This window comes from Ahaetulla prasina, chromosome 4 (genome assembly GCF_028640845.1).
Source record: "Ahaetulla prasina isolate Xishuangbanna chromosome 4, ASM2864084v1, whole genome shotgun sequence".
Classification (NCBI taxonomy): Eukaryota; Metazoa; Chordata; class Lepidosauria; order Squamata; family Colubridae; genus Ahaetulla; species Ahaetulla prasina.
In genome coordinates this window covers 46,742,097-46,756,491 of record NC_080542.1, presented here as the reverse complement: position 1 = coordinate 46,756,491, position 14,395 = coordinate 46,742,097, and the positions used below count along the sequence as shown (strand labels likewise).

General features: G+C 38.8%; 1 protein-coding gene across 6 annotated transcripts in view; it reads right to left on the bottom strand.

The window, feature by feature from the left end:
* Positions 1-14,395, bottom strand: part of UBTF (upstream binding transcription factor) — a 41,483-nt gene that overhangs the window by 12,659 nt on the left and 14,429 nt on the right. For 4 of the 6 annotated variants that reach the window (XM_058180034.1, XM_058180033.1, XM_058180032.1 and 1 more), the window contains exons 6-13: positions 13,756-13,820; positions 12,400-12,520; positions 10,578-10,688; positions 10,140-10,273; positions 7,216-7,357; positions 4,300-4,341; positions 2,457-2,570; positions 1,698-1,853 (exon numbers count right to left, since the gene is read on the bottom strand). In XM_058180034.1, coding sequence (XP_058036017.1) covers positions 1,698-1,853; positions 2,457-2,570; positions 4,300-4,341; positions 7,216-7,357; positions 10,140-10,273; positions 10,578-10,688; positions 12,400-12,520; positions 13,756-13,820 — 885 coding nt within the window. The remainder of the gene's footprint in view (positions 1-1,697; positions 1,854-2,456; positions 2,571-4,299; positions 4,342-7,215; positions 7,358-10,139; positions 10,274-10,577; positions 10,689-12,399; positions 12,521-13,755; positions 13,821-14,395) is intronic. The other 2 variants (XM_058180037.1, XM_058180036.1) reach the window with 2 other exon arrangements.

The following is a 14,395-nucleotide window of genomic DNA, read 5'->3' as shown; positions in this document are numbered from 1 at the left end:
GGAATGTGCTAATAACAGGCCAGGAACCGATAGCTTTTATTTAAAATACTGCTACCTAGAAAGGTAACACTAATTTAAATGGACATCTGCTTTTATTCTTATATAGAAGAACTGGGTGCTTGGTAACCGACATGTATTTATGATGGTTGCAGCATCTCAGAGCCATGTGATCGGTACTCGCAATCTTCTCAGCCAGTTTCCTAACAAGTAAACTCAATGGGGGCAGTCAAATCTGCTTAACAGTTGTGACAAAAAAAAGTTGTAAAATCAGGCATGGCTCATTTAACTACCAGCTTGCTTAGCAATAGAAATTCTGGTCCCAATTGTGGTTGTTAAGTCGAATCTGTATGTATTGTCCGCATTTTATGTTTTATGCTTTACTGATGTGTGCTTCTATAAAGCAAAACAGTGAGATGTAATTAAATAATTAAAAAAATTATATATTGGAGAAGTGGGCTAGACCAATCAGGATCCAACTTCCTAGAGATTTCAGGTGTTCATTCAGTTTCTTTCCCTATTTTTCCAATATACTCCTAGGCCACAGGGGTACAAAGCTAATTTTAATTTTAATGAAGTCTACAAGAGATGTTTTATTCCCACCAAAATCTTCCTCCTAAAATGACATGGATTTTGAAAAAAGAAAAAAAAAGATGAATACAAGAATCTTTTCAGTGGCAATAGCCAGTTCATTATGTATTTACTGCTTACAAGAGCAGGAAAACATAAGCAACCAAAACTAGCTATCAAAATTTAAAAGTAGCAATTCAATTTATGAGTTTGATGTAGTGATTTGAGGCACTAACTATGCTGCAAACCAGGAGAGTGTGAGTTTTAGTCCACTCTTAGGCACAAAGCCAGCTAGGCAACCTTGGGCCAGTAATTTCCTCCCAGCTTTAATGAGGCAATGGCAAATCATTTACAAAATCTTGAACAAATACCAGAGGGATTCATCCGGCCAGTTGCCAGGAGTTAACACTGACTCAAAGGCACCAAAATATGAGCTTAAATAAAGCAAATTTAAAAAATCATCCTACTGTTCACTTTGAATTTCCTTGTGTAAGAATGTTTTTCAGTTTAAGGACGAGAGTACAGACCAAGTAGTTTGATAAATAGCCCTGTCTTTACCCCAATCCAGCCTCTGATGCATATACTGTACCTAAATGACATCTCAACCCTCTCAAGCTCAACTTTCTAAATGGCAATCAATGTGCATGTACAATTTCCCCAAAGTCTCACACACTTCCCTTTCTCAGGCTTCTAAACCAAGCCCTCTCTATTTAATAGTCATAGATGTCCTGGGAAATAGTGATTACTGAATACCTAATAGGCTCCAAGTGGCCTCATTTTTGTACCATGTGGGTACTGACAAGGTCTGGCTCCATATACAACATCCAACTAGGGAAAAATAAATACATAAATAAGAAAAGGGGTAACGCAAGATGGAATGGTAGGAGCGCCCAGACTGTAACGGAGCTTGGTGCTCACGGTTCTGGAAAATCCCAGAACCTACTGCAAGTTTCTAGCAGGTTTTTCTTTTCCTATTTTTTTTTAAGGGTGAGGATGGGGGTCAAGTTCCTGGTTTGATCTAAGTCAACAGAAAAAAAAATCCATGTGACTAAGATATCCAGGAACACATGTTCCCCCACGCCTCCACCCCCAAAGATAATTAGGAGAATGTGCATTATTGATTAAACAACCTTTTTTTTCTCTGAAAGATCATTCCACATCCGCGCCAGCAACCGGGCCAGTTCACTCTCCGACAGTTCGGGTCGCTCCTCCTGCAGCTGCTTGCGTTTCTCCTCCGAGAAGATAAACATAGCAGAAACGGGCCGTTTGGGTTTCTCAGAACCTCCCTGTTAAAGAGCACAAAGGGACTCGTGGTTGTGGAACTTTGCGTTTAACTTTTTTGTTTGTTTGAATTATGGAAAGAGAAAATTTAATTTTAGATCCTCAAACTTTGTTTACTAGATTAACTAGTATCTTACTTCATTAATCAATAAGAGGATGCCATTTATACCAGTGAAATCAAATTTTAATTGGTAGGGCTGTAAGTTGAAACAATGGTTGTTTAGTTGCCTTAATGCAGTGAAAAGTGAAAGAAAAAGAAAAAAAAAGCTTTTTAAAGATGAGTATTTGAATATAACAATGATGTTGATAATTAAAAATCGACCAATAATTTCACACATCCAATATCTCAAAAATGTTCCTCGGTTAAGAGTTGAGCACATATTTATTTTAACTGATTAACAGTTACTAGATTAAAATGGAGATAGTTTATCAATTTTTTCCAAGTTGGCTGAACTGTTTGAGGAATGATGGCATCATATTTAGACTTTTAAAGCAAGTCCAGCAGCCATTTAAAATGGAGTCTTGAGGCTGTTTTAAAGATCAAATTAATTCCACTGTTTCTATGTAAAAGTACATCCATATCAACAATGTAGGGCTAGGTCACCCACCTTGCTGGCATCTGGTGATGACTTCTTAGAGGCAGGGCTGGTGGCACCTTTTTTATTTATTCCCAGCATTTTTTCCTCTCCCAAAACTCTCTGTTGTTCTTCTTCAGGCAGGCTCTAAAAGATAATAGCAGTTTTTAAGGGTTAGAGAGATATTTGTCATTTTCCTTGCATAGCAAATTTTAGTATCAACAGAAATTTCTATATCTGCCTGTTCATTTTCTTCTGAGGAGAATAGATTCCCAATAAGGTACTACCATAGTAGTACAGGTACTTCTTGTTTAGTGACTTTGTGACCAATGCCTGCATTTGCAGGAAAGCTGAAGTAAGATTATAAATCCAACGTGATTTTACTTAGTAACCACTTTGCTTAATAAATAAGTTGCCAATCCCAGCTGTGGTCACTGAACAAGAACTACTTGTACAGCATCTACATTGTCATAATCTTTTACTTGTTCTTCCCTGTTTTGGAATGAGGAAGCTCCTCTGAAACTTTCTGAAAAACTTATAAAATATGCTGAAGGGACAGAAAGCACAAATGCAATTTTGTGTATATTATTCACAATCTTTTTCAGGATGTTTTATATGACTGAGGTTCCAACATATAGAAATTTGTCCAAAATTTGTTTTCAAGAGATTGGCATGTAACACATGGAGATTGCTAGACTGCATGTTGAAATACAAGCTCAAATATTTTAAAGAAATAAAAGTGGCATAAACACAACTGCAAATTAGTAACTCTTATCTCCCTGCTAAAGAGAGTAAATTCAGTTTTGGCCAGAGGATATTTGAGCTATGCTCTAGGGTCCCTGTCACATGTTTTTAAACTATGTCCAATTTAGTGGGCTCCAAACACCAAAGAGACAATAAAACATAGGTTCTAGACAACAAACAAAGAAGTATTCACAGTTATTACCCACTGCTCACTACTATCCCATCCTTTCCCGACTTGTACGATTTCTGCTGCCATTTCAACTACTACCCCTTATTAACTCACCTACTCCAGGCGAGTAGTATGGTGAAATGCTACTGGTTAGCTCTGGTTTGGGCAAACTGGTAGTGATAAAACTACTGGTTTAGGCGAACCGGTAGTAAAAAAAAAGCTACCCGTTCGAGTGAACCAATAGTTAGCTATTAGTTTGATTGAACCAGCAGTTTAAAAAGCTATCGGTTCATGTGAACTGGTAGTTTAAAAAAGCTACTGGTTCCTCTGAACCAGTATTTCTGATGATCAGCTGTGCAGCGGGATTTAGCAGGATTTCCTGATTTCTGGCAAAGTTAAACTGCGCTGCAAAGCTGATCCCCCCCTTGCTGTTCTACTTACCTTCCCAAGCCTCCTTTTGGCACGTATTGCGTGCGTGTATGCAGAGCGTATGTTTGGTGTGTACTGCGCATATGCACACAGCTGCGTTTGGCATGCAGTGCACATGTGCAGCCAGTGAACCAGTAGCAAACCGGTTCAGATTTCACCACTGGCGAGTAGTGCTACTAAACAATAATCTGCTTCAGATTGCTTCACTTCCACCCATAAACACTTCTCTCCCATACCAATCTGTCTCTCACAACAGCTTTTATAACCAACAGTGGGGATAAGCTTTTATAGCCAATACAGGTGCTGTTCATTTTCTGAGCAACCTGCTTTCTCAAAGTCTCATTATAATTAAAAACAACTTAACCTTGAAGAGTTCATGAAAACAGTAAATCATTCTCCCATCCTATGCTAAATTGAAATCAGCGAATTGTGGTAGTGATTATGAACTAACCAATGTCAAGCTTTTTCTAAGTTTAATTCATTTAATTGGAGATAGTTGAATATGTGTATTGGTGTGCTATGGGTGATACTCACCTCCAGAAAACGCAAAAGCTCAATTTCATAATCTTTCTTTCTCTATGAAGGAAAATAGCAAGAAAAAAATTATTTTTGGGGTATGCCAAATGGTTCCTATCTCCTTTTCCTACCTCCATCCCTGAGTTGTCTCTCTAAACAAATTGATTCTCTTGATTCTTACAAGTTTGTAAGAAATTAGTTTCTAGAACTCTTAATAAAGTACCGGATTTGGGATCAAATATTTAACTGACGTAAAACAGTAGCTCTGAAACACTTGAAGAATGGAAGTCCTCAGTAAATACAACTGTTTCCCCACTGTTTTCTGATTCCAGAGGGCAAAAGGTGACAGTACCATCACTAATTTAATGTACAGGAAGGAAGGATTCACTCATTTTAAAACAGGGGTCTCCAATCTTGGTCTCTTTAAGACTTGTGGACTTCAACTCCCAGAGTTCCTCAGCCAGCTTTGTTGAAGTCCCCAAGTCTTAAAGGGACCAAGGTTGGAGACCCCTGTTTTAAAAGGTCTGTCAAACAAGATGAAATAGGGCACTACAATTATAATTTTTTAAGACAATATCCTCAAGGTATTCTCGACATGTATTTCCATCTACTGATCTAGCATGACTATTTACAAAGTATTCTGTGAGTTGAGGTGCTGGCATTTTTGGACACTATGTGTATAAAAGTGTAAGTGTACATGGGGTGGAGACTATTGCCAAATGATATTCTTTAAATTATGAAGTTGGGCCTTTTAAGATAAAAGAGCTGTGTCTTTACTCTAACTCTCAAGCATTTCAATGATACTTTATTTGCATTGTAAGAATCAAACAAAGCCGGGAAGGCAACTAACAAATGGGAACATTAGAAAGTTAGGGGCTATTGTACCTACTAGTCCTTTCTAATTGTAATAAATCTTGTAGCAAGAGAGCAACCTGCTTGTTTTCAAGAGCACTACTGTTATATGACTGGCTGTTTACTGGAAGTCGGCCTCCACTCCAAATGTAATCCTGGAAGGCTGCAATGATATCAACTGATATCCATCAGATTTCAACTTTCTTCTCAGCTATTCCATACCCAAATCAGCCAATTATTAATATTTATTTAGTAATGGGCACTGAAAATAGGATTAAAATTCTATTAACACACCAGCAACAATATTTACTCATCAGCCTTCATACCCCACACATTAATTGGGAAGTAGCTTGGGGGATACCCACAGCTGGCAACATAAGGACTTTGAAATTCACATGGAGGCTGCCTTGTCTAATATGCTTTGGGATTTTTCAAATTCTCCAGGACAAGTAATGAGCCTGTCTGGCCAGAAATATCTGATAGAATTAAGACTGAAGATTGCCCCAAGAGCACAGGACAATTCCTTGCATCAGCTGCTCTATATCACAGTCCTTTTCTTTCCTTATTGTAAATTGACTACTATTTAAGATTTCAGTGTGCTCAGGTTCAAGGAAGCACTCTCAATCCTGTGTCAGTTAAAGGTTGAGATGAAGTCTAAGACAATCATAATTGATATAGCATGATTAAAACCAGATATATACTATCTTAAATACATTGTGATAAATAGTACATTAAAATTGCCAAATTAAGCAACTGATTTGTCTTTGTACTGTTAATTATTTAATTCAACTGTAAAAAAGGGTAGAGAAAATACCCAGTTTTTATGAGGAACCAAAGGAAATGATTTTATTATGGAGAAGACTGGATTGCATTTTCATCCTATAATACAGAGGTTCCCAATCTTTTTCGCCCGCGGCTCCCCCGGAAATCCGACCTGCAACTGCGCATGCGCATGGCGCATCAGCGCGGACCAGATATTCCGCCCCATGACGATAGCGCGGCTCCCTGGGGAGCCGCGGCTCACAGTTTGGGAATCACTGCTATAATAGAAGGCAGACACAGAAAGCAAGCAGCATGTTTGTGGTCCTCAGAATCTTCTAGTTTATGTACAGGCAAAATTTCCAGTCTTTTCCTGGAAGAAAATTTTGGGAGAAAAAAAAATCCTGCTCTGCCTGTTTTTGAGTGCAGCCCTCAACAAGTTAAGCACATCTGATACAGTCCAAATAGCACACTCCTGTGCTACAAACAAGATGAAACTTGCAGTGACTAACATGACTCGTTGTTCAGGGAGTAAGTAATCTGCATCATCACAGCTTCCTCCATGGGGTGAGAACTATGAGGTGTATTTGAATTTTAGTTTATTTCCTTTTTGCTTTGAGAACTCATTTACATTTAATTTTTCCATATTAATGAGCTCACGATGGTCTCAGATTTGAGATTCCTCTTATCTGGAATACTGAGAATTATATTCTGGGGCATCTCATAAAAATGGCTGCCCTTCCACAAAATGGCTGCCAGGAGGGATAAAATGGCACAAAAGCACTGAACGAGTAGAATGGATACAGGTAGATTTTTTAGTGTCACCAAGTGCTCCCTGCTATATGTTGTTTATCTGTCTTTTTTGTGGAGACTTTCTTTGAAATCAGGAAGAAGAGGACGACACTTTGGGGCTGGCACTTTGTTCTACAGCATGTCTGTCTCCCTTCTGCTATTTTTAATTGAAAGAACATTAATCTAGCATGGCAGAGGACTGATAGGCATCCAAAGGCATGCCTTTTAATAACAGGTTAGCCAAGGAATTGGTGAGTCACTAGCCCAGCTAATTGATGAGATTTTAATTTATTTATATTTCATGTAGTAGCATGCAGTTTATTTGTACCCTGTAGAGACATAAGTTTATTGGCCAAGGGACTAGACTTCCAAAACTGTACAGGACTATCATATTGCATTTCTAAATGTGGATAAATACAATTACAATATCAAAAGTAGGATAGCTAGCTGACCCAGAAATCAGGAAGTCGATTTATTATTATTTATTTTCTGGAAAACATTTTTAATACTTGCTCCTTCAGCCCTGCTTACCTGATCACACTTTTTGTGGTAGGCATCCTTTTCCTTTTGGGAAAGAAGTTTCCATTGCTGACTGCAGAGCACCATCCGTTCTGTGCTTGGAACATCTTTCATGTTTGCCATCAGCTCAGCACAGTAAAGTGAATAACTGTTTCTAAAATAATAAATTTCTTTTATGTAGTACTGTCCCATTGAATTAGTACTGGGTATACTCTATACCAACCAATAGCAATCAAATGCTTGTGACAATAATTTTGTGGTAACTCTTGGAGATAAATTCCCATTCAGCTACAAATGTTCACTTTGAGTGTGGATTCTCATCTATAATTTAAAATAGAGGTGCATAACTTGTAGGGCATTCAAGTCCCCACAAAAGCCTTGAGTGCCCCATCCTCAAAAAGATGTCAGTGAATTAATCAAACAAGAAAATTGCTAAAAATCTAAAGCACATTGCCTACTTAAGTACATTATATTAATTCATTTTTTTCCTAATCCCACTTCTTAAGACTAGAGTTTCTAATATGCACATTCAGCACATTTGTCCTAAACTGGGAATGAATATTGTAGTGTAGGGGACAACTTATGGCTCTCCAACTGTTCTTCTGCGACCTCAGAACCTCTGACCATAAATGAAGAAAATGAGTGGTGTGATTTTGAGGTAAAAACACAACAATTGTTAATATAAGACTTAATATTGATACCTTGCAAAAAAATCCAAGTTAAGAGCTCAAAATCCCACACACTCAAGAAAAGAAAAGCCATCCCCATTTGCAACATCAGTCCAACTATAGTGATCTGTAGCTTCTTCAAGCGCACCCCTGCACTTCAAAATCACTTGCCAATCGTGAGAAGACAACCTTGGAAACAAGCCACTTGTTAAGTAGTGCCATCCACCCCACAAGCATCAGACTAACAAAGAAATAGAGGGAGGAAAAAGTATTAATTTAATACAAGCTTCTTCGCTTGCATAAAACTCACAACTTGGAATGGTTTTCCACCCTGACTCAATGTTGCAATGAGGGGTTGTTGTTGTTTTTTGAGGTGTATTGTTCTCTCTCAGATTTTTGCAACAGCATTGAGTTGGATCTACCACTGAAAGGTAGATGAGAGCTAGACAAGTACAAGTAAGAGCTGGGTATTAACCTGCAGAAACCCAGCAGTAAAGTTTTATTTCAGCAACATAGCTTTCCTACAAACTAGGACTGAATTCCTCAAAACTCCTTTCCTTCACAGCCAAAACGTTTGGGGATGGCAAATTTATTCAAATAAAATCTCACCGCAAAATAAAGCAGTGGAAGGAAATGAAGAATTGGATGACCATAAGTAATCTTTAGCTCAGGGGTATCAAACTGATGGCCTGCGGGTCAGATAGCTCACATGCAGGCCATGCCTACCCCAGCTCCGTGAATGGTGAAAATGTCACAAAACACCACACGATGGCAACATGATGTGGCAAGTTTGACACCGGTGCTTTAGCTAGACCAGTGTTTTTTAATCTCAGCAACTTGATGATGTGTGGAGTTCAACTTCTGGAATTCACCAGCCAATGGTGGCTCAACAGACTAAGTCTGTTATTAACACAGCTGCTTGCAATTACTGCAAGTTCAAGTCCCACCAGGCCCAAGGTTGACTCAGTCTTCCATCCTTTATAAGGTAGGTAAAATGAGGACCCAGATTGTTGGGGGCAATAAGTTGACTTTGTATATAATATACAAATGGATGAAGACTATTGCTTAACATGAGTCTTCGGAGAAGGGCGGGATATAAATGCAAATAAAATTAAATTAAATTAAATTTAAAAATGCCTCAATGATTTGAGAGTAACAGCAGGATAGGAAATGGAGCATCTCTTACTATATTACTCACCATCCTACAATGCTATACAAGTAAACTGTCCACCTTTTAAATACTCAAGGGGCTATAGATGAAATCCGCGTCATATATATGAAACAATGGGAAGGGAACAATTTAGAGAAAATAAACATAAATTCCTATAGGTTTTAGCCTTCTTCAAACTGCACTGCTTTGAGAATAAGTATTTTGTCCCCCTTAATGAAGGAAAGAAGCATCACAGTGCCAGCAGGCTGTATAGGTATAAAAAAATCTGAAAAATGTTTGGCACAATGTTGTGATGCAAGCCCTGCCTTTTGTGTACCTAGCAACTCAACACAATTTTACTTCCTTGCTGAAGCGAACAACCACAACAGACTTCTGTTGGCAACAGAGGGAAAAATGAGGAGCCATGTTCTTTTCATGAAAATAACTGACATCCATGTTCTATACCAGATTCTACCTGCAGGGGTCAGGGTTTGAAAAGTTCTTTCATTGCTCTCTTTTATTAATGGTTGAAATGGCCTTTTATCTTTTTTTAGGCTTTTATCTTTATTGGTTATGTTGTGTGCCCAAAATTATCACATTTTTGTAAACTATGGTTTTGTGGTCTGATTTTACATGTTCTCATTTGTTTGGAGGCCACTTACTGATTAAACTGAAACAGTCAAAGTTCAAATTAAAAGGACTTCTAGGTTCACATAATTTAAATCTATTCCAAATTATTACTGTAGTCTTTCTTACTGATATTATTTTAGTTGTTGTTGACTTCTGAATGCTATGATATTTTTCTACTGTAACAATGGCATACAATTACTACTACTTCTACTACACTGAACCATAACTTAATTGGACTGGCACCATATATTGAATCACAAAATCCTAATCAGCATTGTCAGATAGTAGTTAGTGTACTCGTTAAATGTGTTGAAAGAACAGAGCTAATATGATGTGCTGGGGTAGGGATTTGAGTCTAGCTCCAGGTTCCTTTTGCCACATCAAATGGATGTAAAGAGGATCTCCGTATTTTACCAGTTCTAGGAAATATACGTGAAAGTGCTGCCGAAAGAGAAAAAGCTTTCCCAATTATGACCACCCCAACTTACGGAGGGGGCTTGGTGGGTCGCCCATCAAACTTGTCCTTCAACTGTCTCTCTGCTTTTGTTAGGGTGGACCTTGGTGGTGCCCCCTCCTCAATGTTCATCTCTGGATGCTTCTGTATGTAATCCCGCATCATTTCCTGGAAACAACAAACACAGAGAGTGGTTAACACAATACAGCCACAGAGCTTTGGGGACAAGCCCTTCCTAGGCTCTAGGGTAATGAGGTGGGCAGAAGAGAACCCATTACTTAACTCTAACCAATTTCAACTCTGGAAAGATGAAGCAGAGAGGGCGTTGCTTTGCAACTACCTTCCAGCTTAGTAAATGGGAGTGGCACCCACAAATCGGCTCTCGGAGCGTGGCTGGGTTTGGACAGCCGCGACAAGGCCGGGCTGAGCATAGGGGGGAGAAGATGGAGGGGAACGGTGTACTGTTCCCTACCTCATACTCCTTCCGCTGCTCCAGAGCCTTATGAATCCATTTCAGCCTTTTTTTGTCCGAGAGCTGAGACCATTGCTTGCCCAACGCTTCCTTCACCTCCTTCGTGGTGGCCTGAAAAACCCAGGTGGGGAGGGGGAAATAAAAAAAAGTAGGTACAATGGAAAAAAATGGGGGGAAGGGGAGGGAACACTGCCCACCCTGGTGGTACAGCAGTGAATTACACTAAACTTTGGGAAAGATGAATATCTTTTGTGATTTTTTTTAAAGTATCTTTTTCTTGATCCTGCAAGGAAGCAAAATATAACGCTGCATAATGCATATGCAGAGAGGTCCAATATGAGAATTCTGAAGAATCTTTGCTTTGGGGCTTAAATACATATAAAAAGGGTTTCAGTCCCATGTAGGCCATTTGTAAGGGTCTCATGTCTTTGCTCTCTTTCTATCCTTCTCTTTCTCACCAAAAGAAACATGGAAGATTAAACTTCTGGTCCCGCTGACTGACCCAGATTGGAACCTGCAACGTTATCCTGGGACACATATATTTGCCTTCATTCATAAAAAAACCTATCTGAATAATGGTAATTATGGAAACTTATGGAAACAGTAAGCAAATATTACAAAGAGCACCATATCACACTCTGTTTCTACACACTTCTAAGTAATCTCTTTTTGGCCTCACTCTATTTTCCAATCTAACAGAATAAGAGAACTGGAAGGGGTCTTGGAGGTCTTCTAGTCCAACTCCCTGCTCAAATAGGAGACCCTGCATCATTTCTGACAAGTGATTGTCCAATTTCTTTTTAAAAATATCCAGTGATGAAGCACCCGCAACTTCTGGAGGGAATTCTTTACAAATCCAACACCTTAGAAGCTATCTGTATGTGTGATCTTCATCGTCTTGTAGCCATGAATTCCATGAATTAACTATTCACTGCATTTGTTTATCCTATATATTTTGCTTATCATCTGTATTAGATGACTTTAAACCTTATTTTTTCCGAAGAGAAAGAAAAAGGGCACTTAGAACTACTTGAATGGATAACAAAAAAGTCCCCCCTGTATTAGGCTATTTCTAAGAAGAAATATCTAACTATTCAATGGCTGTTGGAACTGAAAAAACTGTAACTCCCTAGAGTAAACCATTTGTATTCACTGCCCCCATTTTTGCTTTTATGATATTGTAAGCCGCTCAGAGTTGCCTGACAGTGAGACGGGCGGCATATACATTTAATAAATAAACAAATATTTGTCAAAATTATATTTCCCCAATCTTTGTTTAAGTTTCATAGCTTTTTCTTGATGCTTTGGCAGCCCTCTCAGAATCAATTTTACATATTCAGCAGAATCAAAAGACAAAGCTTTTCCTGAATGTATCATTTCTTGATGTACCGGTAGATGGGGGAAATGCTTTTATCTGAATGCTTCATTTATTTAAAAAAGCAGGACCCCTCTGTAGATAAAAGAAAACAACATGAAGAAACAGGAAGCTGAACATTTTCATTTGACAAACTATGGGTCATATAGCAAAATGGAAATTTTCTGATAAGAAGAAAATGTTCATGAGTGTGATTAGAATCCCAAATAATAATAACCCTAATTACCCAGGAAGACCTTTACTTTCTGCTCAAATGGAACCCAGAGCCTCAGCTGATCAAAAATTAAAAGACACAGCTTTATACCTTATTTTTTCCCCTTGTTCTACTTTCAGAAACAGCCTTCTACCTCCCTCGCTCCCTCTGTTGCCACTGCTTTCTCTATGCTGTCTTTATTCATGCCTCCCACGCCACCTTCACCTCAGACTTATAAAGGTAGAGCTACTTACATCAGGTCGGACTTTCAGGTAGATCTTCTTCTCATGAGTATACCAGAGCTGCTGGGGGGTCTTGGGTTTTTCTGGGATATCAGATTTCTTGGCATTCTGAATGAGGTCAGGATGGTCTTCCCTTCATAGGACAGGGATAGTAACAGGGGATGGAAAATGTAAGGCATCACCATACTGGAATTAACAAAACATACTTTCATATAAACCTCTCTACAGCCCTGCGTACCAATCCCCACGCTTGAAGGCCAAGAAATCCCCAGACTGCAGGTTGAATATGCCCGTAGGAGTATTTTATTTTCTCTCCATAAAAAAGTATTCCCTCACAATCCTCCAAACATGGGCAAAGAAGGGATTTCTGGCATAACACCAACATTTGACCTTGGTGCAAAATTCTGAAACCTTCTAACACCTAAGAGCAAGATGGGGATGTGGCATACAAAAAAATGTGAGGCAAAGGCTCTACCCACTGCCTACCCAGACATCCTCGGAGAGTGAAAATACATGAGTTTCTGAGCTGAATAAAAATGTTTCACACACACACACACAAAAAAAACAAATCTACAAGCTGGCAACGAAAGCCAGCAAGAAACAGAGGAGGAAGAAATAGAGGAGGAAACTAAACAAACAGATAACGAAATGTTCAACAGCAATTAACCCAGCAGCTGTTATGCTAGATAACGGGACAATTTTTGTACCCAATCTCTTATCAAGAAATATGCTGTAGATATAAATGCCCATTATATCCATTGTTTTCATTTTGGTTTTTTCTCCTAGAAAATGAAAGTTTAATTACACGCTACACAGCAGGAAAGGCAGCTCTCTTCAAATTTGGGGAGGATGATAGTGATTGTGTACTGTAGAAAATCTGGTTAGTCTATATTATCTTTTCTTTTTTTTTTCTTCGCAGATGCTGTGGCCTTCCCTAAGTGCATATGAACGTCTGGAAATGAAGTGAATTATAGTGTAACATCTTGGGATTCAACATATCTCAAGCTGGGAACAGCTGCCTAGGTAGATCTTTGATTTAATTCAACATTTGCTTAGATGAGTGCTTGAAATGTTCACACAGACAATTCTACCTGCCTTACAAATATATAAATTTACAGACTTAGTTATTCTATTTCTAGTTTAAAAAAGGAAAGTGGGTTCCTGTGCTATATAATATACAACTTTGAAGGCAAGGAACCTTCTAGCAGTACTTATTCTTTCTACTCTCTCCTCATCATCTTCTAATCAAAGCAGCTTTCACAGTAAAGTTCAGAAAAACCTCCACTAAATATGTGCAACTGAAGTCTACAGCTGAGAAGCCTTGTGCTCATGGACACAAGCAAGGCATCGTTGCTTAAGATCTCTTACCTAAATCTTGCCAGATTCCGCTCAAAATCTTGTTTCTCTCGTTGGAAATCCTGAATATACTTCATCTAAAAAACAGGGAGAAGAGGAAAAATACTCCACCGCTGCTATTTATATATGAGGTAGCCGCTGTCACACGCAAGCCCTCTCATTGGGGACAGAACTGTCTTGAGTCTTTAAGAGCGGTGGTTAGAATGCAGTTCAAGCTAAATCTGCCAACTGCTAGGAGTTTGATTCTCACCAGCTCAAGGTTGACTCAGCCTTCCATCCTTCCAAGGTCAATAAAATGAGGACCCAGATTGTTGGGGTTAATTTGCTGACTCTGTAAGCCGCTTAGAGAGAGCTGCAAAGCACTGTGAAGCGGTATATAAGTCTAAGAGCTATTATACTGAATATCTACTTCCTCTAATTCTATGTTCTGAAATTGCAGGTATTGCACACATGGGTGCATGTGTGTATGCACAAGATACCCATCAAGCCTTCCCCAGGGCTGTTCTGTATCTCTGGAAATGACATGAGAAGTTCAATTTCTTGGCATGCAGAACTAAAGCATCTTGAATTCTTCTTAGCTCAGAGCTAAGAACTGTACAATTTTTAAATGCTCCTCTACTCAGGAATCTTTGCCTCCAGCTAGGAAGGCCCA